The sequence below is a fragment of the Anolis sagrei genome, chromosome 3 (assembly GCF_037176765.1).
Source record: "Anolis sagrei isolate rAnoSag1 chromosome 3, rAnoSag1.mat, whole genome shotgun sequence".
In the NCBI taxonomy this organism is placed as follows: domain Eukaryota; kingdom Metazoa; phylum Chordata; class Lepidosauria; order Squamata; family Dactyloidae; genus Anolis; species Anolis sagrei.
The window spans coordinates 68,083,267-68,107,637 of NC_090023.1; the positions used below are offsets into that span (position 1 = coordinate 68,083,267).

Genomic DNA, 24,371 nt, shown 5'->3' on the forward strand with positions numbered 1-24,371 from the left:
GGAAACCTTTACCTTTTTACTAATCTCTACTTTGAAATCAAAATGAATGCATGCAGTTTTTACTATTTTCATGGGGGTGCTCAAACTGCATCAAGTATGTCTTCTGTTTCCATGAGAATTCCTTATTTTGTTTACACTGGCAATTAACTATTTTCCATTTTAAGGAGATCATAACAGGGAGGGAACATCACCTGCTGGAAGCATAATCTACCAACCTAAGGTTCATAAATGTGCATGCAGAGTATAAATAATAAAAATGAATATTATGATAGCTCAGAATTGTGAATTTATATGCTCTAGTAATGTCAAATGGGTTTTATATACAGCAGGTTACTTTTAATATCTATGTAATATTTTGAAACCCTTTAAATAACTAAAATATGTCTAGTAGAACAGGTGGAAACAACTTTTACTGAAACTGCTTTATTGAAATGGTAGAAGACAAGCATCTAGTAGAGATTAGTCTCATAATTTAAAGGTAAGTAACACACATGACAAGATACACAGCTCTCAGAAGTACACTGAATTGTTTCAATCACTTTGGTCACCATCCAAGTCCTTCTTTCCTGTTGGCGGTTTAGGGCCACCAGCTGGTTTTGCCATGATGATCTACAAAAAGAAGTCATTATTAGATTTATTACCTCCATGTTACATAGAAAGCAGTTCAAGTTTGGCAAAATTAGATTTTATTCTTTATTTGGTATGTGCCTTTATCATTCCATGCACTTGCTATTAGTGAATACTAGAAACAACTACAGGAATTTATGTTGTATCTTTTATGGCATGGTACAGCTAATACTTTGTTTTATAAAATGGAAAACCTGCTTATTAAAAACCACAATTGCAAAACAGAAATGGGAGCACTACTGCTTCAAAACAGGCAAGTAATTGCATGTTTTATGTTAAGAACCTGAAATCAAATTGTGTTTCAGGACATACCTCCTTAGAAGAAAAATGAATGTCTTCTAAAAGGAAAATTATTTTGGGTTTTTTTTAAAAAAAAAACATGCAATGTGAAATAGTCTCATTCAGAATACCTTCTTATTCAATTCACAAGTGTCCCGTGACATATTTGCCGATCAACCTAAAGAGGAATCCTTGGTCTTTGGGGTAAGGCCATTACTTTTCTGCCACAACAACTATATCATTTAACTCCCTACAAATGTATTAGCATGAATGTGAGAAAGGTGGGGTACAAATGAAGCAAATAATGTCCTCAGAATACACTTGATGTTTTGGATGTTAACAACTGACAGCCAACTAGGCCAAAAAGGTTTTTAAAAAGGTTAGTTTAGTATTCTTGTGACACTCTAAGCTGGATCATGCACATTAAGATCCTGAACAACATTTTTGCTGTTTTAATGAAGATCTAATACCATATGTTTCACTCTTAGTGTCTCAGGCAGATTGTTAGATGGTGATGTAGCCAACACGTGTGATTATTTGGAAGTAAGAACTCATCCAATCCAGGCAAAGTGTAAAGAACTCATGCAGTCATTGTTTTTGTCAACAGAAGACATGATGCCAAATCTTACTAAATGCTACTGTTCAGGGGCCTTCGTGCCAGTCATCTTTGTCCCAGTTTTCTGGTGCTTTAGGGGCTTTTGGACCACCTGCTGCCTTTGCCATAATAATCTACAGAAATTGCATATTGAAATACAAAATTCTAAAAGTTTCATCTTTAAAAAAGTCCATACCAGCCTAATTTAGAATATTGTTTGTATATAGCTCATAACAATACATAGAGATTGTTACTAGTAAATTCTAGTAAAGTTCTACACTGATGGTAAGAGATATGTGGCCCTCCAAATGTAGAAGTGCACTCTCATCATCCTTCATCACTGGCTCTAGAGCTGATATCTGGAAAGGCACATATTCCCCACCCATTCTCTACAATAACTGAGTATTACTTAACCATAAATTAGAGCTTAAACAATAGCTAATCTCTGAAAAGCATGTATGATTGCTACAATAGGATTGTAGCAATCCTATTGAAGCCATTACATCCACTTACTTACCTGATCAACTCTTAGCACAGTCACCGCAGCATTTGTTGCCAGCTTGATTGCCCAGTATTTCCCAAGATATGTGTCTAATATACCAGCTTCCAACATATCTTTCACAGCTGCAGCTTCAGCCTGTCAAAACCATGAACACACAAATTTCATGGCTACTATTATTTATTTGCTATATCTGTATACCGCTCTTCTCAGCCCTGGGGCAACTCAGAGCGGTTAAAAATAGCAAAACTCGGTGCTCAAAAACATCATAAAACAGTTTAAAACAATTAAAAACAGTAGCATAATAAACAGTCAATATAAATCAATAAAACCTCATTAGCGTATCATAGTTAAAATCAAGATCCAGTCTCATTGTCCATTTGTTCCATATTCCTATGTTCGTTACGCTGCCTATTCAAATGCCTGCTCAAACAATCAGGTCTTCACTCTCCTCTGAAATGTCAACTTACTACTTTTTAAAGTCATCAGCTGAATAAAGATATAATTTTTTTAAAAATGGGAAAGTGTCAGAATTTATCGTTTTCAATAACTATTTTATTTCTATGGCTTTGCTAAAATATATTTGACTTACTTTTCTATCAGAGGGTTAACAAGGCTTCCTGCCATTTCCTTGCAATGTCTCTCTTCCTGGACAGAGTTCATTCCCAAGGCACGACAATGGAGTATTATACAAAGTCTTACCTCAATATCAAAGCCAACATTTTTGTTGCCTTCTTGATGTACTGCATAGAGCTTAGAAATAAGTTCATTCCCCTTCACTCCAGAATTTTCTGCCAGGGCCCGGGGAATGGCTTCAAATGCCTCAGCAAATTTCTTGATAGCATATTGGTCAAGACCTGGACATGTCTATAGAATAGATGTGAAAAAAACCATTGTTAAGTCACAAAATATTAGCAGTATTAGCACTCATGTCTTTCTTCTGCCCAGCAGGGCTCTTAAACCAATAGCTGTGAGTTGGGCTAGCTATGTATTACTTCCTGTATCAGAAGCAGTATTGCACTGTAGTATTTAGTTGCCAGAAAGTGCGAGACGGAGGATGAAGTTGAATTCATGTCTTGCTTGAAAGCTTCCTATAAATTACTGAAAGTAATATCAAACTTTATTAAATCTGTTATATCATACTACCTGACCCTCTTTTGGAATTCCATAATCAAGGGGTTGTCATGGAACAATACACACCTTATGTAACCACCAAGTTAGTGTCATTTTAAGGAGAAAGACACAACGAGGAGTATCCCAAATTATGGGCAAGGTCATACATAAGGAAGCAACCTTTCACATATGTTGACCACAAGCCATTTATATTTGAATGTGGCAGAGAAACAAACTAGAAATCAGTGCAGTTGATGCAGTACCAGTGATGTGCAATCTCTAAAGCATTTCATAGGCCATAGCTTGATAGTAGTGCAGTTTTTGAACGCTTTTTAAGGGCAATCAACAACACAGAAATTTAGAGTAATCCAATCAAAAGTTAATTAAAACAACTGTTACTATGGCCAGGTCTACCTTCCTTAAGATGGCATGCAGTTGGTGCATCGGTCGAAGTTGAGGAACATCAGTTTACTAAGGGAAATTAAGTTCATAGCTTACTTCTCCATAAGAAGTTATCTGCTTCGCCAGTTCAATTTCTGTTGCACCCCCACCTGGAACAAGTCGTTTATCCTACAAAGAGTGCAAAAGTTACCATTATTTCAAAAGCCATGACAACAAGTGCTAATTGAGGTATAAATGGATACTTATTATATATTGAATTTGCTATATTGTATACAAAAGTAAATGGATACTGTCACAGTTAAGAATATTTTTTTACATAAAAGATTAAGCGACCATGTTTGTTTTGGCTGATATGGGCCACGTGGCAGCCGGTCAAGGCTCCCCCCTCCTATTCAGCAGCACGTGGCACACATTTAGGCTGCCACATGCTCGCACAGGGTTTCCCTGTGAGCCCTGCTTGTTCAGCCAACCAGAATAGAAGAATACCATGACATATCTTATGCAAGCTGTGACTATTTAATGGGGTTAGTGCCTCCATTGCTCTCAGCTGCCTTGTGGCTCTAAAGAGCTGCTTCAGTCAGATTGCCTTGCCACTCGCTCTCAGCTTTATTTTTTGCCTTGGCTTGGCCCCTCTCTATCATTTAATTTTTTAATTCTACTTTATTTTCTTGATTTTTATTTAGTGGGATTGGGAGTTGAGAAAGTGTGGAACAGGTGGGTGGGATGCTCATGCACGCATTCGGGGACTTGGGAGAAAAAAAGAGCATATCTTTGCTCTTGGTGTACTTTGCTTTAAACCTATTTGGTTTCTCTGAGAGCCTTGAGTCACCCTTCAGCTACTTTTTCTCCTCCCCTCATTCAGAAAATACTTCTAAAGAATAATCCCAGCAAACAAATAGAAAAGCTTCATTCTCAGAACACTACTACCTAGTTACCTACCTACCTATACTTTCATTAGTTTTCAAATAAATTCTCTTTTTATATTTCTCTCTGTGCTCTTTGCCTTCTGAAAGTCAATAATATTAGTTCGAATTAGTAATAATCCTTTAGCTGTTGTCAGTAGTGGGGCACTGGGCTGTGTGATGTGGCAACTTTGACAACCCTGCTGCTGCTCTTGGAGAAGTTACAGGATGGGGCCAGCTGGGGATACCTTTCTGGGATTATTTTAAAAGGAGATTTATTTCTAAAAAGAAAAAAAATCAGGGGATGACCCAAACAATATGAAATTTGGTGGGCTAACAGTGTTTGATGTGTCCTCCAAGTGTGGTCATTTTCATCCTGAAAGCCCTAATAATGATGGGAAGAGGAGCCCAGGAAGCCCCCCCCCCCCCTTTGCTCTTGGTGTACTTTGCTTTAAACATATTTGGTTTCTCTGAGAGCCTTGAGTCACCCTTCAGCTACTTTTTCTCCTCCCCTCATTCAGAAAAATACTTCTAAAGAATAATCCCAGCAAACAAATAGAAAAGCTTCATTCTCAGAACACTGGATCTAGCTGCATTTTTGGCTGCAGACCGAAAATGGCTATTTGGCTACCCACCTGCTTTTCGGAGGTGTGCAAAAAATGGATCCAGGGGTCTCCCAAAATTTGGCCAGCAGAAACGGATTGAGGTTCAGCCAAAATGCACAAGTGTAACATATTCACATACATATTATACTATGAGTGTATTCATTTACATTTAAATTACATTCCTTTGTATATCATATACTGATGTGCTATCGTTTCTTCTGCATTGAAGTTGGGCTAGGATTTTGGGAAATCAGGGTTCAAATCCCTGTGCAGACATAAAAACCCACATGACCCTAACCAAACCACTTTCCCTCAATCTAAGAGAAAAACGCCAGCACACCTTCTCTGAATAAAAAATCTGCCAAGGAAATCCTACAACAGGTTTACCATAGTCACGAGTCACTTTAAAGCACAATGAGGTTGCACTTAGGAAGGTATGAAATGAAATAATTTCTCAAAACCAAGTGATCTATGCACAGGGCTTTACTCACCCGAGTAAGGACTTTGAAAGTGTTGACACCATCATCAACTGCTCTTTCTACATCATCCATGAGATTATCTGTTGAGCCACGAATTACTATTGTGGAAATAGCACCATCTTCCTTGTCTGTGGAGAAGGGTGAAAAAATTAAATCATGAAGCAAGATTGAGATATGTGTGTGTGCACGTTTAACAAAAACAATACAATCTAATTTACTAAAATAATACCAAAACATACCATGTTTAAACACAACTACTTGTGTTTCTCCAACTTCTGATAAATATACACTGTCACAGTGTCCCAATTCCTCTAGATTTGGTGGTGTCTGGAAAGTAGAAAAGGAATTATAGCTTAAACAAGAAATGAATCTCCATTAAAAGAAGCTCTGCTGTTATTTACCTACCAGTCTGGGTAGGGCTGTGGCACCAACTGTTTTACACAATCTCCTGAGATCCCACTTCGAGTTCAACCTTTAAGAAAATAGACAAATAGTGTTCAGAATAACATCTATTCTATAACCTAGAAATTCTTGTTAATACATACAATCACAATTATCAGGAATGTTCACTAAAATACTTAACTGAGGCTACTTTAAAACTAGTGTTACAAAGACTATAACTGAATCATAGTTGGAAACTACTACAATACTATATTAATATATTCCAATATGACCTTTCCCCCTATCAAATGCATCTAAAATAACTGACACGCTTTAGATTTTCAGGCATTTGTACACTGGACTTAGTGGCCAAGACCATCCCCAACTAAAACTAACAAACCACATCCTTAAAGTTATGAGCAAAAGCTTCAGCAAACAGTAATGCAAGAGGATTTTCAGCATGAAAAAGCATGGAGAATTAGCACATTATCTCCTCAATGTCAGCATCTAGAACAGGGGTCCTCAAACTTTTTAAAGAGAGGACCAGGTCAAAGTTCCTCAAACTGTTGGAGGGCCGGATTATAATTTGAAAAAAGCATGAATGAATTCCTATGCACACTGCACATATCTTATTAGTGGAAAAAACACTTAAAAACAATACAATTAAAATTAAGATCAATTTTAACAAATACAAACTTATTAGTATTTCAATGGCAAGTGTGGGCCCGCTTTTGGCTGATAATATAAAATTGCTGTTGTTATTGCTGTTTGCTTTCAAGTCATTTCAGCCTAAGGTTGACGCTGAGCAAGGGCCGGGTAAATGACCTTGGGGGCCATATCCAGCCCTCGGGCCATAGCTTGAGGACCCCTGATCTAGATCATTTAATGCATTTTCCTCTTTTTAATCTTACCTGATCACCATAAGTTTGTACTTATTCGCATAATGTAGGGCCATGTCTGCAACTTTCCCGCCTGTAATTACAACATTTGCACCAGCATCAGCAATGGCCTTCACTTGTAACTCCATTAAGTTTTCTTCTCCTTTACTGAAAGTCGTCAGTTCTTCAGCATTCTTGATTAGCACAGTTCCCTGTAGACAGAAAATGTTTTCCCAATTACTCAGAAAAGCTATATACCAAACGTCTGCTTTTGCATCGGTTTTTTGTGTAGAATTACCAAGCTGGAAATGGTCCACACACAACCAAGTTCAACTCAACAGAAAATTAATTAGTTAACACATTGTTAGCCCAATGCCAGGCTTGTTTTAACTTATCTGAAAACACTAGAATTTTTCAAGCTGAAGAACAGGGTATAAACAGCAATTCAAAAGGAAAAATATCATCAAGAAGATTGTACCTTTGTTTCTGTTATCATACCATCAAAAGGACAAGAGTACACAGCTATTTTAGCATTTTTGACAGAAGTAATATCACCTTCAGTTTCTTTTTTAAAAACCATGCCATGCAAAACTGATGATGCGCAAATGCCAGAACCCTGAAGGAAAAAGGTAACAGTTATTATCCTATTCTAGTTAAGAAAAACACATTTTAAAATTTAAGATGACCTTTGCTATTTTATTTCAAAAAAATGTTCCTCCAAACTTTACAATGTATCTCTGATTTTTTGGACTACTTTTTCCCTATCTTCCTGTCTCTGAACACTACTCCAAGTCCAGCCTACTCTCTCCTACTTGTGCAAAAATAATCTGCTCTGTTATCATGATACAACTTTAAAAATCAGAATTCATGTTTTTCTGTGCATTCTACTTAACAATCTCAGCCGTGTTATAGAATCATTTACTATCTAGATTTTCTGGAAAACCTTGGATACAAAGGAAAATTGTGGCAGTGTAGAAATGTTTGCTGCAGCCTTATATGTGGCAGAAGGTATATTTATTAACACTTTGTCATCTATCTTACTCCAACTAAAGTTTACCTGGTAAAAGTATTTTTCTTCTTCTAAGAAGCTATAATGTGAAACTTACCAAAATAATGCTAGCATTTTTAACGGTAGCAACCAATAAGTCTTGATATAGCCCAATTAAAACAGTTTCCTTGTTATGACTATTTTTAAAGTCTACTCATTTAATTTAATAGTGACAATAAATTCCAAGGATTACTTACTAAGATTTTGCACACTCTAATATTGTCAACATTGAAGTGGCCCGAATCAGGAAAAACAGATACTGAAAATGAATTAAAAACCAAAATTACATGACATTTGGAAAGATTATTATATGAAATCATTTTTCCCAAATTCTGATTTCCTGAAGAGTATCTTCAAGATATGAAAACTGACTAAATAAAAATGTTAAAGTATATGTTATACACAAGTTAAGTGTTATTCTCCCTTCACGGGAATTGTAAAATCAACCAAGCAGTACAGGGACAGAAAGCCCGCAATGAAAAACAAAATGCAGTAACAATAATTTAGAGTTAGAGTATGCGATTGAAACTTGTTTCCATTACAAAACCCAAGTTGTATTAATACTCGCATTAAAATGATATATACAATTTCCAGTAACTTCAGATACACCTATGCTAACATTTACTTACCACATGCTTCAGCAATAAGTTTAGTTAGAAAGGCTTCACTGCCACACTGTTTACTCATTATCGAAGTTTGCAACAAAGATGCCACTTCTTCAACATCTCGAAGATTTTTTGCAGAGCAACATACTAGGTCAGGTAGAATTTCTAAGGCTTTCTTGGAAGCTTTTTCATAGCCTTCAATCACCTGTAAATAAATACACCCAAAAACGTATTGTTTTGTTGCCAACGTAAATACGAATAAATGTCTCAAAAATCTGTAAAGAATTCTGTACAGGTTAAAATTGGAGATGTTGAAAATGCACTGACATTTTTCAAAGATAATTTGAAACAAAAAACCCCAGAAAAATTAGAATGAAACTAGTCTTATATTTGCTTACACAACAATATTTGTGTAGGTATGTGCCTTCAACCCACCTGTCAACTTAAGACAAACCCATGAATGTAATTGCGTTTTCTTAGGCAATGAATCTGTCAATTCCTTCCTCAGAAATTAGCCTAAAGAACCTGGTATTTGTTGGTAGTTTCCAATCAAAGTATTAACTAAGATGGATTCTGCTTAGCTTCCAAGATCAGACAGGATCTGGTTCCTTGAATATTTAGAAAAGCCCTAAACAAAAGTACTTCAGCTTAATGGGATTGATTTAAACTTGACTATTCAAGGTCATATTGACCTGGAATACAAATATGAACTGTAATCATTGAAGCAAGAGAAAAATTACCTCTGAAACAGAAAGTCCCATTCTTAGAAGCTCCTCTGCATGTTCCAGGAGAGCTCCAGCAAAAACAAGAACAAAATTTGTCCCATCACCAACTTCTTGCTCTTGCATATGAGAAGCCATGACAATCATTTTTGCAGCAGGATGCTGAACCTATTCAAGATTGTATATCAGAGAAAATATTTTAAGTTCAATTTAAGAATGATTACATAACAGTATACTTTACTGTGTGTTGTCTTATACTACACACCCAAGACATATAGTTTATACGCTGCTCCTAATTTTAAGAGGTAATGCACTGAACACATTTTAAAAGTTAATGTCCTGAAAGTTTTGCTTTTTTTGTAGTTCCCTACAGCAAAATGCCCGAATTATTCATATAGGCCTCTATTCAACTCAGGTGATCATTCAACTGCCTCTATTTCAAATCAAGTTCAACACATAACCCTTTCTGTCTTCCTACTGCAAAAGAATAATTTAGATTCCTGTAACAAATAACACACAAAACACTCTGTGAAATATGTTATGTAAATAACTGTATTTTAAACAGAGTATGAATGAAAGAGAACTTACTTCCAATTCCCTTAAGATTGTAGCTGCATCATTAGTAACAAAAAGTTTTTCCAAATGATTGATAACCATTTTGTTCATCCCTGAAATAAACAAAATGGAATAACTCACACATTAGAAGTCAATTAAATAAGAAGACTGTTAAATAATTCAAATTTATGTTTTTAATATGCGAAGCATGCTTAAAAATGACAAATTCTGACCTCTCATTAATTATCCAAATAAATAATGGATTTCCCAAGTTTACTGGCAAAAATATGACTGTTTATATTTTTAGTTTCCTAATTATATGTTACACAGAAAGGAAATTGAAATATATTTGCACACATTTTTTGACTTACCATTTGGTCCATAGGCAGTGCGAGTTGTTTGGGCAAGTTCCTTGCATGCATTAATGTTTCGATACACAGCTTCCTCCAATCCTGAATAATGCTGCAGGCAAAAAATGCCCTCAGAATTAGACACAGAATAGTAGACGGCATGAATTTTGAAAATTAGAGCAATCTGACATTTTAAATCTGAATTATATTTAAAGGTAGCAAAACCAAATGTACTCTCATCAACACTTTTCACTAAATTATTCTTTTAGAATAGAAAAAAAAAAGCCTCTGTATAAAAGATTATCTTCTTGTCCCATATTATCTAGCAGTGGAGATTCATATGATCCAGTTTAAAGTAGATAAACTAGGACCAGATCCTGGGATATATGGCAGTATAGAAGGAGCCTTGGTCCTCCATTGCAACTCTTATGGTCAACTTCTGGAAGAAGTTGGCTATAGAGCTATTCTGGATGACTGAGAGATTTCTAGAGACAAGTTACTATGGAGATCAATGAATAATGAAACCCGCAAAAGTGAAGAGTTGACGATATAATCTTTAAAGCACTTCTGGGACCAGGTGTTAGAAATGTTCAGCAGTAGAATATCTAGAGGAGAAATGCCTTTAGAACATGGCCATATAGCCCGAAAAAACCCACAAGAACTGAGTGATTCCAGCCATGAAAGCCTTCGACAATACAGTAGAATATTTATTTATGAAATGTGAAATTTATACTCTGCCTTTCCCCAGTCAAGGACCCAAGGCGGCTTACAGCCAGTAGAAACATATATAAATTAATGACAAATTAAAACTATAAGTATTAGCTAATACTGTGGAATACTAATGAAAACCCCAATAAAATATATTTAAAGCCACCATGATAATATGTAACAAAGTCAAAGGGCCTTCCCAACCTTAAGGTATTGCTATTTTCCTCTGAAGACTTCTTCGAAAAGGAAGTTTTTAGGCTCTTCCTAAATGCAGACGAAGAGGGTGCTTATCTATTCTCCCCTGGGAGGGCATTTCAAAGAGAGGGAGCCACTCCCGAGAAGGACCCCTCTAGTGAACTTTAAACGGAAAGTGTCACAGATGTTTGCGGATGCTTGATCTTAATGCTCTCCACGGTATGTACAAAGGAACCTAATATCTCAGGTAATCTGGAATGTGCTGCCTTTTAGTGTTTTGAGTCATTTTCTAGAGGTATGCAGGAGATGACACCAGGCAGGCCTAATGACATCAGGCAGGCCCTACCCGTCCTGGTCTGTAGAAAAAAAGCTTAAAACCTGGCTTTGTTTGCAGGTGTTTAGCGAATAGGACATTACAGAATTAGATTTTAACAGCCTGAATAACGACTGTGGATAAGTATGGGATCAAGACTCTGCACTTTACATGGTTTTAATCTGTTTTATTGTTCATGTGTTTTAATTGCTCATATGTTTTAACTGTTTTTATAATTTGATGGGGTGTGTTTTATTGTTATGTCCATGTGGCATTGAAGCCACCTTGAGTCCCCAACTGGGTGAAGAAGGTGGGGCAAAAATGAAATAAATAATAAATATATAAGATGTATGGGCCCTCCTGTTGGGAATGCTTTATTGTGTGTTCCTGCATGGCAGAATGGGGTTGGATTGGATGGGATGGTCTTTAGGGTCTCTTCTAACTTTTATGATTCTATGAAGCAGGCATGGGCAACCTTGGGCCCTCCACGTGTTTTGAACTTCAACTCCCACAATTCCTACCAGTTTTTAGGAATTGTGGGAGCTGAAATCCAAAACATCTGGAGGGCCCAAGTTTGCCTATGCCTGATTTATAAAGTGACTTCAAAGCTGCTGTCACAACAGGAGGGTGGAACAAGAGGCATACAGGAAACCTCCTTTCCTTGCAACCGTGAGTGGTGGGTACGAGAGAAAGGGCCTTCTCGGTGGTGGCTCCTTGGCTTTGGAAATCCCCCCAAAATGATATCAGATCTGTCCCCTCCCTCCTGGTTTTTTTTTTTTTTTAAACTTGGTTATAGTATGAAAGCTGGGTCCGGAAGCTCTGAGCGTTATGCTGTTTCCGCTTCGCTCCTTTGGGAGCGCTGTTTGTGCAACGCAGAATGGAACACAGATATTATAGAAGGAATGTAAAGAGTTTTTTTAATGGTAAGTCCCTAACCCTTACCCTAAGGCATACCCTTATCCTAACCCAAACCCCAAACCTTACCCTACCCCTAAACCTTATCCTAACCCTCACTTCTTTTTTATCCTTCCACCAAATGCAACTATGAAGTATATTCCCACCCTTAGTGTGCCGCTCTCCCTAACCCTTATTCACAACCACCGTTGCAGAATGTGCGTAATGCTCAGAGTTTCTGGACCCAGCTATCATACTATCACCAAAAACTTAAGACCTGGCTCTGGGGTCAAGCCTTTGAGCAATAGATATAATGATTTGAATGTGAATGACTGCTGTGACCGGGAATGGACTGATTTAGGATCACGATTTTAAACTAGCAATACTTTAGAATTCTTGAATGTTTATAATTGTTTTAATGGCGTTTGTTAATTCAATGTGCTCCATCTAATGGTTGCCTAGTGCAAGCCGCCCTGAGTCCCCCCTCAGAAAGACGGGGTATAAATGCTTCAAATAAATAAATACATTTCCCACTCACCAAGGGGGCGCATGGGTTGTAAAGGCAAGCATGAAGTGGCGCATCCAAACCACCTGGAGGGGACACTCTGCCATTTTTGGACTACTTGTGCTTCAGAATCACAAACTCGCAATAAAAAGCGGGGGGGGGGGTGCTTCTCCTTCTCGGCCCAAGCCTGGCGCGTACCTCTTACGTCAGCACGCGGGACAGTTAGTGCTGGGGCCAACGCCTCTTTGGCGCACGAGCCTCCCGGTCCCTAGGCAACTGTCCCGCAATGAAAGGCGGCAGGAAAAGGGAGGCACCCAAGGACCCCCCTCGGGGCAAGGAAAGGGAAGGAGGCCAGCAGCGCTCTCTCTCGGTGGTCCCTTTGGCTCCGCCCCCCGAGCAGCGCGTGTTCCCTCAGAACTCCATGGGCCAGGCCTCGGCTTCTGGAACCTTCCGTGTTCGCCACCCCCCCCCCCCCACCCCCGCCGAGCGCTCCTCTCTCTCACCTTCGCGCCTTCCTTCAGCATCTGAGCGAAGCCCGGGGCTTTCGGGACGTGCAGCGCCATCTTCTCTCTCTTTCTTTCTTCCTGAAGGCCACGAGCGGAGAAGTACCGAAAAGGGCTGGAGCGGCGTGCGCGAGCGGCGGCCTCCCGTCGTCCCCTTCGCGCGCAGGCGCAGAATAAGAAAAAAGGAGGCGCTACAAAGGGAGGGAGTGGAGGAGCGACCCAAAATGAGGAAGAGTTGCGCATGCGCCGCTGAGAAGATCCTGCGTTTGGCTCGACTTTGTGGCTCAATGTTATGGGATCATGGGAAGTCTAGTTTTTGGACGGTTTCTAGCCTTCCCTGCCTCACTGAACTACAAATCCCAAGATTCTAAGGTTTGATATACTCTAGCTTCGACTAATGTTTCTGAGCAAAGTAGTCTCAGGAAGTCCCATCATCCATAGTCCATCGTCCTTCAGATCCCAACAAGATGTAGACTGGGTCATGGGGGCTCTGCGTGCCAAGTTAGGTCTTGATAAGTCATTAGATGTAAAGAGTTCTTTAATGGTAAGTCCCTAACCCTTAGGCTTAGAGTAAGGGTGGCAGATGTCTCAGGAAGTGTTTGAAGGTACTGCAAGTCCCATCATCCATAGTTCTTCAGATCCCAACAGGATGTAGACTGAGTCATGGGGGCTCTGTGTGCCAAGTTAGGTCTTGATAAGTCATTGGATGAGGGTGGCAGTGGTCTCAGGAAGTGTGTGAAGGTATTGCCAGTCCCATCATCCATACTCCATCGTCCTTCAGATCCCAACAGGATGTAGACTGGGTCATGGGGGTTCTGTACGCCAAGTTAGGTCTTGATAAGTCATTGGATGAGGGTGGCAGTGGTCTCAGGAAGTGAGTGAAGGTACTGCAAGTGCCATCTGTTAGCGTTAGTAGCCCACAGAATGACTTAGCCCTTTTAACTCGTGTGATAAAACTAACTCATAAAAAAACACATGAATCTTTCGCTTTAAGTAGAAATGAAAATGAAGTTCTATTCACTGTATACAAAACAAGACAGAAGAATTGCTTTCACCAAAATATAACAAAAAACAATATCTTTGGTGAGTCCTCTTCATTCAACGGCGATATTATTATTATTATTATTATTATTATTTGCTTTATTTCTATACTGCATTTTTCAGCCCAAACAGGCGACTCAATGCGGTTTACAGGCATGTAACAGAATAATATACAGTCTTTTTTACTTTGTTGTCCGTAGAGTGACCTTGTCTTGCCGTAAACAAACGTTATCTTCAGGACGCTGCAGAACTGCTCCTGGCACCAAACAAAGGCTTTTCAGCTCAAAACGAGTCCTCAAGCAAAGCTTAGAACGCGATGCTCTAAGTTTTCAAACACTTAGTGCCTTACTATATACAGGAACTAATATCACACTTAATTAACCCTTGACAGCTGCAACAGAAAAAAACCATGATCCTTTTTAAGACTTAGAAAAAGTCTGTTGCAAAATCCTAGTAGCAACATCATCATCATCCAACACCAGTCCCATCATCCATTGTGCGTCCTCCCCCAAACCTCACCAGGACGTAAAGGGGGTCATGGGGGCTCTGTGTGCCAAGTTAGGTCTTGATCAGTCATTGGATGAGGGTCGCAGTGGTTTCAGGAAGTGAGTGAAGGTACTGCAAGTCCCATCATCCGCTAGGCTGTTAGGAATTGTGGGAGTTGTAGTCCAAAACACCAGGAGGGCCGAAGTTTGCCCATGCCTCTTCCTTTGCTCAGAAATCATTGGAGGAATATCAAGCCTTACTAGAATAAAACATATTCGTCTATCTGGCCTGTTGTGTTAATAAAGTTGGATGATAACCTATTTGTTGGCTGATGCACATTGTGGCCCTGATCAGAATGCTTTGGTGCCCTCTATGGTGCACTGCTAGTGAGTGGCCTGATATAATAGATTGAGATGGAATCTGTATCAAAACAGGTGGCAATCTAAAAATGAGAAAATTTGAAAAATTAAGTCAGGATTAGCTGAACATGGAATATTGAGATTCATGTAGAAAAGCACAAGTTTGTCCTCTGTATACAATCTGCATACAGAATTAATAGAGCAAGAACCTAACAAACATGGAAAGCCAAATCGGTAGTGTGCCATCTGAAATTAAATGAATGTACACACAGTGCAATTCTATCCAGACAATATGACTGGAGTTTGGTTTTGTTTCACCTTTGTAGTATCCATCGTCATTTCAGATATATTTTATTTCAACTCAATTGTAAGCAATCTCGAGTTCCATATTGGGAGAAAGATAGGCTGTAAATGAAATAAAATAAAAATGTAGCTAAGCCTATTCAAAAGTAATTTTTGTTACTCCCAGGCTGTTTCTACACTGCCATATAATGCAATTTTGAGGCCCTTCCACGCAGGTCCTATATCCCAGGATCTGATTCCAGATTTTCTGCTTTAAACTGAATTACGTGAGTCCATACTGCCAGATAGTCTGGGATAAAAGAAAACCTAGGATCAGTTCCTGGGATATAGGGCCTGTCTGGAAGGCCCTCAGAATGCCGCTTAACTGTATTGAACTGGGTTATATGGCAGTGCAGACTCATATGTCCAGTTCAATGCAGCTAAATTGCATTCTGAAACTGCGTTATATGGCAGTGTAGATCCAACCTCAGATAAAAGACATGATTGGCACCCTTCATAATCTTATTACATAACATCCCATTCCCACAACTAAATATGCTTTATAACCTGGGGGCCCTTCCACACAGCCATATAACCCAAAATATCAAGGCAGAAAATCCCACAATATCTGCTTTGAACTGGGTTGAGTCCACACTACCATATATTCTAGTGCAAAGCAGAAATGCACACGATTTAAGATATACAAATATGCAAACATTAAAACAGAATTAAATATAAACTATATTAAAAAATCACAGTTAAAACCCATTACAACATATTCAAAATTTATTCAAAGTTAAAAGTTAGTTACATGTTTAAACTAACATTTTCTTAATGTGATTCCTACATATATTGGCCATTTAATAATGGGTTATTGTATATTTACTCATAGAATCAAAGAGTTGGAAGAGACCTCATGGGCCATCCAGTCCAACCCCCTGCCAAGAAGCAGGAATATTGCATTCAAATCACCCCTGACAAATGGCCATCCAGCCTCTGCTTAAAAGCTTCCAAAGAAGGAGCCTCCACCACACTCCGGGGCAGAGAGTTCCACTGCTGAATGGCTCTCACAGTCAGGAAGTTCTTCCTAATGTTCAGATGGAATCTCCTCTCTTGTAGTTTGAAGCCATTGTTCCGCGTCCTAGTCTCCAAGGAAGCAGAAAACAAGCTTGCTCCCTCCTCCCTGTGGCTTCCTCTCACATATTTATACATGGCTATCATATCTCCTCTCAGCCTTCTCTTCTTCAGGCTAAACATGCCCAGATCCCTAAGCCACTCCTCATAGGGCTTGTTCTCCAGACCCTTGATCATTTTAGTCGCCCTCCTCTGGACACATTCCAGCTTGTCAATATCTCTCTTGAATTGTGGTGCCCAGAATTGGACACAATATTCCAAATGTGGTCTAACCAAAGCAGAATAGAGGGGTAGCATTACTTCCTTAGATCTAGACACTATGCTCCTATTGATGCAGGCCAAAATCCCATTGGCTTTTTTTGCCGCCACATCACATTGTTGGCTCATGTTTAACTTGTTGCCCACGAGGACTCCAAGATCTTTTTCACACGTACTGCTCTCGAGCGAGGCCTCCCCCATTCTGTATCTTTGCATTTCATTTTTTCTGCCAAAGTGGAGTATCTTGCATTTGTCCCCGTTGAACTTCATTTTGTTAGTTTTGGCCCATCTCTCTAATCTGTCAAGATCGTTTTGAATTCTGCTCCTGTCCTCTGGACTATTGGCTATCCCTCCCAATTTGGTGTCATCTGCAAACTTGATGATCATGCCTTCTAGCCCTTCATCTAAGTCATTAATAAAGATGTTGAACAGGACCGGGCCCAGGACGGAACCCTGCGGCACTCCGCTCGTCACTTCTTTCCAAGATGAAGAGGAAGCATTAGTGAGCACTCTCTGTGTTCGTCCACTTAACCAATTACAGATCCACCTCACCGTAGTTTTGCCTAGCCCACATTGGACTAGTTTCCTTGCCAGAAGGTCATGGGGGACCTTGTCGAAGGCCTTACTGAGATCCAGGTACGCTACATCCACGGCATTCCCCGCATCTACCCAGCTTGTAGCTCTATCGAAGAAAGAGATCAGATTAGTCTGGCATGACTTGTTTTTGATAAATCCATGTTGACTATTAGCGATGACTGCATTTGTTTCTAAGTGTTTGCAGACCGCTTCCTTAACAATCTTTTCCAGAATCTTGCCCGGTATCGACGTGAGACTGACCGGACGGTAGTTGTTTGGGTCATCCTTTTTTCCCTTCTTGAAGATTGGGACCACATTGGCCCTCCTCCAATCTGCTGAAACTTCTCCCGTTCTCCAAGAACTCTCAAAGATGGTTGCCAATGGTTCGAAATGACTTCCGCTAGTTCCTTCAATACTCTGGGGTGTAGTTGATCTGGCCCTGGGGACTTGAACTCATTAAGAGTGGCCAGGTATTCCTGGACGACTTCTTTCCCAATTTGGGGTTGGATGTCCTCAAATCCCTCATCCACTCCATCTTGCTGAGGTTGAAGACTCTCTTTTTGTGAGAAGACCGAGGCAAAGAAGGCATTAAGTAGTTCTGCCTTTTCCCTATCCCCTGTCAGCATTGCCCCATCTTCTCCTCGAAGAGGTCCTATCGCCTCCTTGTTTTTCCTTTTTCTACTGACATAAGAATAGAAGCCCTTTTTATTGTTTTTAATGTCCCTGGCAAGTCTGAGCTCGTTTTTTGCTTTAGCCTTGCGGACCTTTTCCCTACAGGTGTTGGCTATTTGTTTGAATTCTTCTTTGGTGATTTCTCCCTTTTTCCACTTCTTGTGCATGTCTCTTTTGTGTCTTAGCACAGTTAGAAGTTCTTTGGACATCCATTCTGGCTTCTTTGCACTTGTCCTATTTTTTTCTCTTTGTTGGCACGGTTTGCAATTGCGCCTTGAGTATTTCACTCTTGAGAAATTCCCATCCATCCGTAACTCCCTTGTCTTTTAGTATCTGTGTCCACGGAATGCTGCTCAGCGTTTCCTTCATTTTTTGGAAATCAGCTCTCCTAAAGTCCAAAATGCGGGTTTGACTTGTCTTAGTTTCGGCCTTCCTTTGTACCTCAAATTGCAGGAGCACATGGTCACTTGCCCCTAAGGATCCTACCACTTCGACCGCATCGATCAGGTCCTCCGCATTTGTTAGGATGAGATCAAGAGTAGCCAATCCCCTTGTTGCCTCTTCTACCTTCTGGACCATGAAATTGTCTGCAAGGCAAGCGAGGAATTTGTTGGACCTTGTACTCTTGGCCGAGTTTGTTTTCCAGCAAATATCGGGATAGTTGAAATCTCCCATGACTACTACATCTCTTTTCTGTGCCTGTTTGGTCAACTGTTGGCAGAAGACTTCATCAAGTTCTTCCTCCTGGCTTGGGGGTCTGTAGTAGACGCCTACAACGACATCTTTTTGAGTCCCAGTTCCCTTGATTCTTATCCAGATGTTTTCAAGCTGGTTTCCCAGATTGCTGTCTTGAATCTCTTCTGCAGCATAAGAGTTTTTGACATATAAGGCTACTCCGCCTCCTCTCCCCTTTGTTCGGTTTCTGTGAAAGAGGTTATACCCCTCGATATCTACATTCCAGCGATAGGAGTCATCCCACCAGGTTTCAGTGATCCCTATGATATCATATTTGTGGTGTTGTGCTAAAAGTTGGAGTTCATCTTGTTTATTTCCCATGCTCTGTGCATTAGTGTAAAGACATGTGAGCCCCTGAGATCTTCCCTTGAGCTGTTTAATTGGGATTGTTGTGCTTTTGGTACTTGGTCCTTGTTGTGTTTGTGCAGCCCTCCGTTTAGCCTTCTGGCGATTCCCAGACATTATGGGTAAAGTAGTGTTCGCAAGGCTGTTGTCCCCCTTCTCAGTCTTGTTGTAATAAAGAATAAAGGCATTTCTGCTACCCTGTGAAGAATTTTATTTTTAACACTGTAGTACTTCATACCCTGTTTCCCTGAAAATAAGACATCCCCTGAAAATAAGAGCCAGTAGAGGTTTTGCTGAATTACTAAATATAAGGCCTCCCAGGTGTGTTCTTGGCCACTACTGTAATACTGAATACAAAATACTCAAGTGGCCACAAGAGGGCAAAGTTTTACCTACTTTATTTCTTCATTGTTGAGTGCCAGAGCAGCTACACACATCCTTCAATTTGCAGTGTTGGAATGACATTTTCCATTTAGTTCATTCCTGCAGGCAAGAACAAAGGTTTTCTCTTTGCAGGGTGAGCTTATGAGGGAAATTTTTTTAGCAATAAAAATGAATTTTCATATCTCAGGATTGCATTTTAAGCTGCTCAAAAGCATTGTTTATGAAGGGAAGTACCCCAATGTACCCTGACTATTCTACTTTGATATTATCAGTTCATGGCCTGTGCCACAATCTGGATAACCTTTTAACCTGCTTCCTACTCCATGTTCAGTCACTCTCCTACTTCATTTCTGACTCCTAAGTGAAATAATTATCTTTTATTTTGTCTGTTTCCTACTTTTGCATTCCAGTCACTTGTCATTATCAACATATCCTGTTTCTCCGCAATATGCATTTTCTATTGGACTCCAGCACCAAATCTTTTAGTTACTTTCTCTTTCTTTTATGTAGCTGGAGAAAAACTCTGATTATGGTTATATTGATAGAATTTTCCTGAAATCTTACTGATGCTATCCACTTTAATTTATCCACTAAAATAATTTCAATGCTTATATATTCCAATTTTTGTTTTACAATTTCTAACTTCCCTTGATTTATTATTTTCATATTATATGCTCTTATTTACATCCTTTCACCTCTGTGTATATCGGCAGCTGACTGTCCTATTGGATTGAGTCCAGTTGTGTCATTTGCCATAGCTCTACTTTATTTGTCCTCTTCTCTTCCTCTGTAGCCGGTTGAGTTTTTTCCAACTTGGGAGTCTCGTATTCAAGCATCCAGTTTCATTTTGGATCATATAATCACAGTAAAATACATTTAGAAGTGGTTTTCCAGTGCATCCTTCTACACAGTACTAACAAGATTTAACTAAAGGGCCCCTGCTGTTGTCTCTAAGAAATCCTCCACCAGCCACATAGTCCCTTAGCAGGATATTGCAAGCCCACCACCAGAGAAAGGCAATACCATGGTGTGGATAAATTTAGCATACTGATTTTGGGATTGACATGCATCTTAAAAAATAAAAGTTCCTGGATTGTTCTTATATCTAAAACACATCCAGCGATGGCAGCTTCCAGCAAATATACACAAGGTTAGTGATGAGAAAGACGGGACAAATGTAAAGCCTTAGAACAAAAGTAATACAATTGCACGAAGAAGCCTGATGGCCAAAGCATCATTTAAATTACTTCATGGAACATTCTTGGAGGAAGAGGGACACTTTTCAGTCACTCCATCCTGGATGAAATGGCTCTTTTATTCAAGGAGAAAGCAATTGGAAATGTCAACAACCATTTAAGGAAATAAATAAATGAGATATTCCTAAGCTTTAGCTTACTGCTTCTATTTTTTTTGTACCAAATGAACATTTTGAATATTCTAAGAGTTCTCCTCTGTCAGAAATTATTCCATTGTAGTGCAGGTCAGCTATGCTGGACAGGTGTGCTAGGTTTCCAATGTCTTATTCAAATATTAAGGTGTCTTCTTAAAATATCTTTCTAATAACATTCGACTAAAATAACTGAAAAGCATATGTTCCCACAAACTTGGAATGTGTCTTGAATACTTATTTGGGGCGCATTGCCTGGTCATGACTTTGAGTTGGCCTTGATCTTTATTTAGCATCACAGTTTATATTCTGCTGGGTGGTTGGCCTTGAGAGAAGACCATCCAAAGGTCACAGACTTGGCTGTTGGCAGTTGTCCTCCTTTTACCAGCCAGAATCTATTACTGTCCAGATGGAAATCCCCAGCTTATCTTCACACACGGTTGGACAACTTTCATGAGTGTTTGCTAATATTTCAACAAAAATTTGCAAAATTTCAGGAATGATAAAATGCTGCAAATTCCTCACATCAGTGCTGCTCAGAGTGACAATCCCTGGAGCAATGCCAATCCCTGGCAAGTTTCCAGGAATGAAAGAAACAGTTGTACCCAACAAACACACATACAGTACCAGTTCTGGCACATTGAAATAATAATAATTGCTGGTCTCCTTGCATCAGATAGCCAGGGAAGCCCTCGCATCACAGTGATCTGCACAGTTTACACAATTTGAAGCACCTGTTAATTGGAAAATGTCAAAAGATTTATGAGAAAATATAAAAAACCTCAGATGAGCTTTAGACTAACCAGATATACAATCTGAAAGAAAAAGAAGAGGAAGTGATATGTTGTTTGAAAAATAAGAAATTGAAGCATAAGATGTTATATAATTAAAGGATTAGTACTGTAAAATGTGCCATTAATTGCATGTAATAATGTCTTATATAGGTTGAGTATCCCTTACTCAAAATGCTTGGGATTAGAAGTTGTTTGGATTTCAGATTTTTTAAAATTGTAGAATATTTGAATATGTGTACATCATGAGATATCTTGGAGATGGGACTGAATGTTGGTGAAAATGAGCTGTTAGGCTCAAAAATAACCCTCAGTTGGGGCAATTACACCAAAATATAGCAGAGTACCAGGAGTAAACTCCATAACCAGCAGAAACTTATGTGTGGGGAGCAGGAATATCCTTTAAGCTTTAGAATGGCTAAGGATTGCAGAATCAATCTTTAGTTTCAGGATATTTATTAAAGTAAAAAAGAAATACATTCTTGATAGAAAAGTCTTGGGAGCTAACTAACTTATTAAATCTCATATTCTAAGAGAGGAAGAGGGGGGGAAGTCCATGCAGATACATTTTGCCTTCAGAGTGGTAAAATGCATCCTCACAGGGCCCCCTTCCACACAGCTGAATAAAATTCCATGTTTTCTGCTTTGAACTGGAATATATGACAGTGTGGACTCTGATAACCCAGTTCAAAGAAGATATTATGGGATTTTCTGCCTGATGTTCTGGGCTCCATGGCTGTGTGGAAGGGATCAGGGAGAGAAAAAACAGAAGAACTAATATAGTGGAGACTGCATTGCCTTCTCAGGGCAATTCAAACTTAAAAGGAAGTTCCCTCACAGAATTACATTACTACATCATCTAAGGGGGAGGAGACTTATGCACTGCAGCCCAGGGATGAAACCCAAGACTTAATTTCAAACATATTTTTTTTGTTTTAACAACAACTTAAGCGCCTAGCCAGAAGATAATTTTATACAACCTTTTCAATATTTTATATGTATGACTCATAAGTTATATACACGGAACAACCACAAAGCAAAGATATCAGTAACTCAATCAACCATGTAGACAACTTTGTGTCTTAGAGTTTTTGGACTTTGGAATTCCAGATTAGGAATGCTCAATCTAAATCTCGACATGTAATGAAATAATTAAAGTTTCTTTTAAAAAAATAAGGCATTACATTATGTTCTGCTACAATGCACTCAGTGTTGATGTCATGAACCCCATACAGGCAACAGCTTGAATTGTAGGCCCATCTACACTGACCAAATGAATCAAGCATCCACATGACACATGCGGTCCATTTGCCATAACACCTGCCAAGGCCTCTTAACACGGCCTTGTTCTGCATTTAATAAAAATCACAGAATGCTCTGAAGCTTCCCCACACTTTGTGGTGGTGTGAACAGTTGGACCACTTCCTATTCAGAAATGGCCACAGCTGTTTATATGGCCATCTCGCTTTCTCTGGGCTCGGCAGCCCAAGGACAGAGGATACCCCCCCCCCCCCCACCATCATCTTTGGTTTAGTAGTGATCACTAGATGTAAAACTGCTACTGGTTGTCACATGTCATATCTATTGAGGTTGGCCAGAGCAACAGAGCAATCAGAAAAGGTGAGGCAAAAAGAAGGAGTGATTTCTCCTTTCCATTTCCCCTCTTTCACGGTGCTCCATCATGCAGTATAGACACTCCCTCAGTCACCAATCTGGCTCGGCAGCTGGCCATGACAACTCCCATGGCACTGATCCAGACTACCCCACTCCACATAATCATCAATATATGTGGTCCATGTAGATGTGCTTCAGATATGAATCGGAAGACCTACTGCAATCCAAAGACCACTGAAGAGCTAGATGTAGACACAGATCTTGGTAGTCTTGATCTAAAGGGTCAAGCAAAAGAATCTTCAGTGGCTCATTAAGCTAAGGTGTCCAGGAAACTGATTGCCTCAGTAAAGAGTATGTGTGTATATATACATACATACATGCATACATACATGCATACATACATACACACACACACACACAAATGGCAATCTTTCAAGAAGATGGAAGGTTCAGAGACAGTTTTCACTGCACAAAATAAAAAGCTTTAGTGAGACTAAGCATTTGGATCAATATGCAAAGTGAGACTAAGACCTTTGAGACCAACTTGGGATTATATTAATGGGTTATTTTATGTTTTAACTATGGTTGTAAACTGCCTTGAGTACTTGGAGAAAGGCGATGTAGAAATGTCCCAAATAAATAAATACATAAATGTTTTCTGGCAGGTCATTCCACAGACTAGGGGCAGCCAAAGAAAATGTCTTCTGGGTAGCTGTCAGTCTAGTGTTGACTTAGAGATATAGCAGTATTCCATGTGGCCTCAGTATACAGGGCAGATGTAGAGCTTTAAAGGAAATAATCAACATGTTGTACTTTTCCCAGACACTAACTGACAGCCACTGGAGGGATTTTAATATTGGTGTAATGTGCTCACTCTTAAATGTACGAAAGTAACCAATCTGGCTGCCATAGGTGAACCAATTAAAGTTTCTAAACCTGGTGCAGAGGTAGCCCAATATGTAGTGCATTGCAGAAGTCCAGCCTTGAGGTTACCAACATATACACTACCATCTTTTGGTTCTCCAATTCTAGGAAGGGGTGCAACTTTTGTAACTGCTGAAGCTCATAATAAGCACTCCTAACCATCACATCTATGTTGTTTGACAGTAGGGGAGATGATTCACAAATCTCCAGACCCAGGCTAGGACC

General features: G+C 39.4%; 1 protein-coding gene across 2 annotated transcripts; it reads right to left on the reverse strand.

Annotated features, from left to right (window-relative positions):
- Nucleotides 1–407: 407 nt before the first annotated feature.
- On the reverse strand, nt 408–13,336 carry CCT8 (chaperonin containing TCP1 subunit 8). 2 transcript variants are annotated; one of them, XM_060770461.2, is made up of 16 exons: nt 13,159–13,336; nt 10,062–10,152; nt 9,724–9,803; nt 9,154–9,303; nt 8,438–8,618; nt 8,006–8,067; nt 7,239–7,376; nt 6,794–6,972; nt 5,907–5,973; nt 5,741–5,828; nt 5,514–5,629; nt 3,612–3,683; nt 2,703–2,867; nt 2,019–2,138; nt 1,536–1,635; nt 520–609 (listed from the first exon to the last, which is right to left on the reverse strand). In XM_060770461.2, the coding sequence occupies exons 1-15, from the start codon at nt 13,216–13,218 to the stop codon at nt 1,549–1,551; spliced, it is 1,656 nt and encodes a 551-aa protein (XP_060626444.1). In that variant the 5' UTR covers nt 13,219–13,336; the 3' UTR covers nt 520–609; nt 1,536–1,548. The 2 variants fall into 2 exon arrangements, with proteins under 2 accessions (XP_060626445.1, XP_060626444.1); XM_060770462.2 differs by lacking the exon at nt 1,536–1,635 and having other exon boundaries at nt 408–609; nt 13,159–13,335.
- Between the last annotated feature and the right edge of the window lie 11,035 nt (nt 13,337–24,371).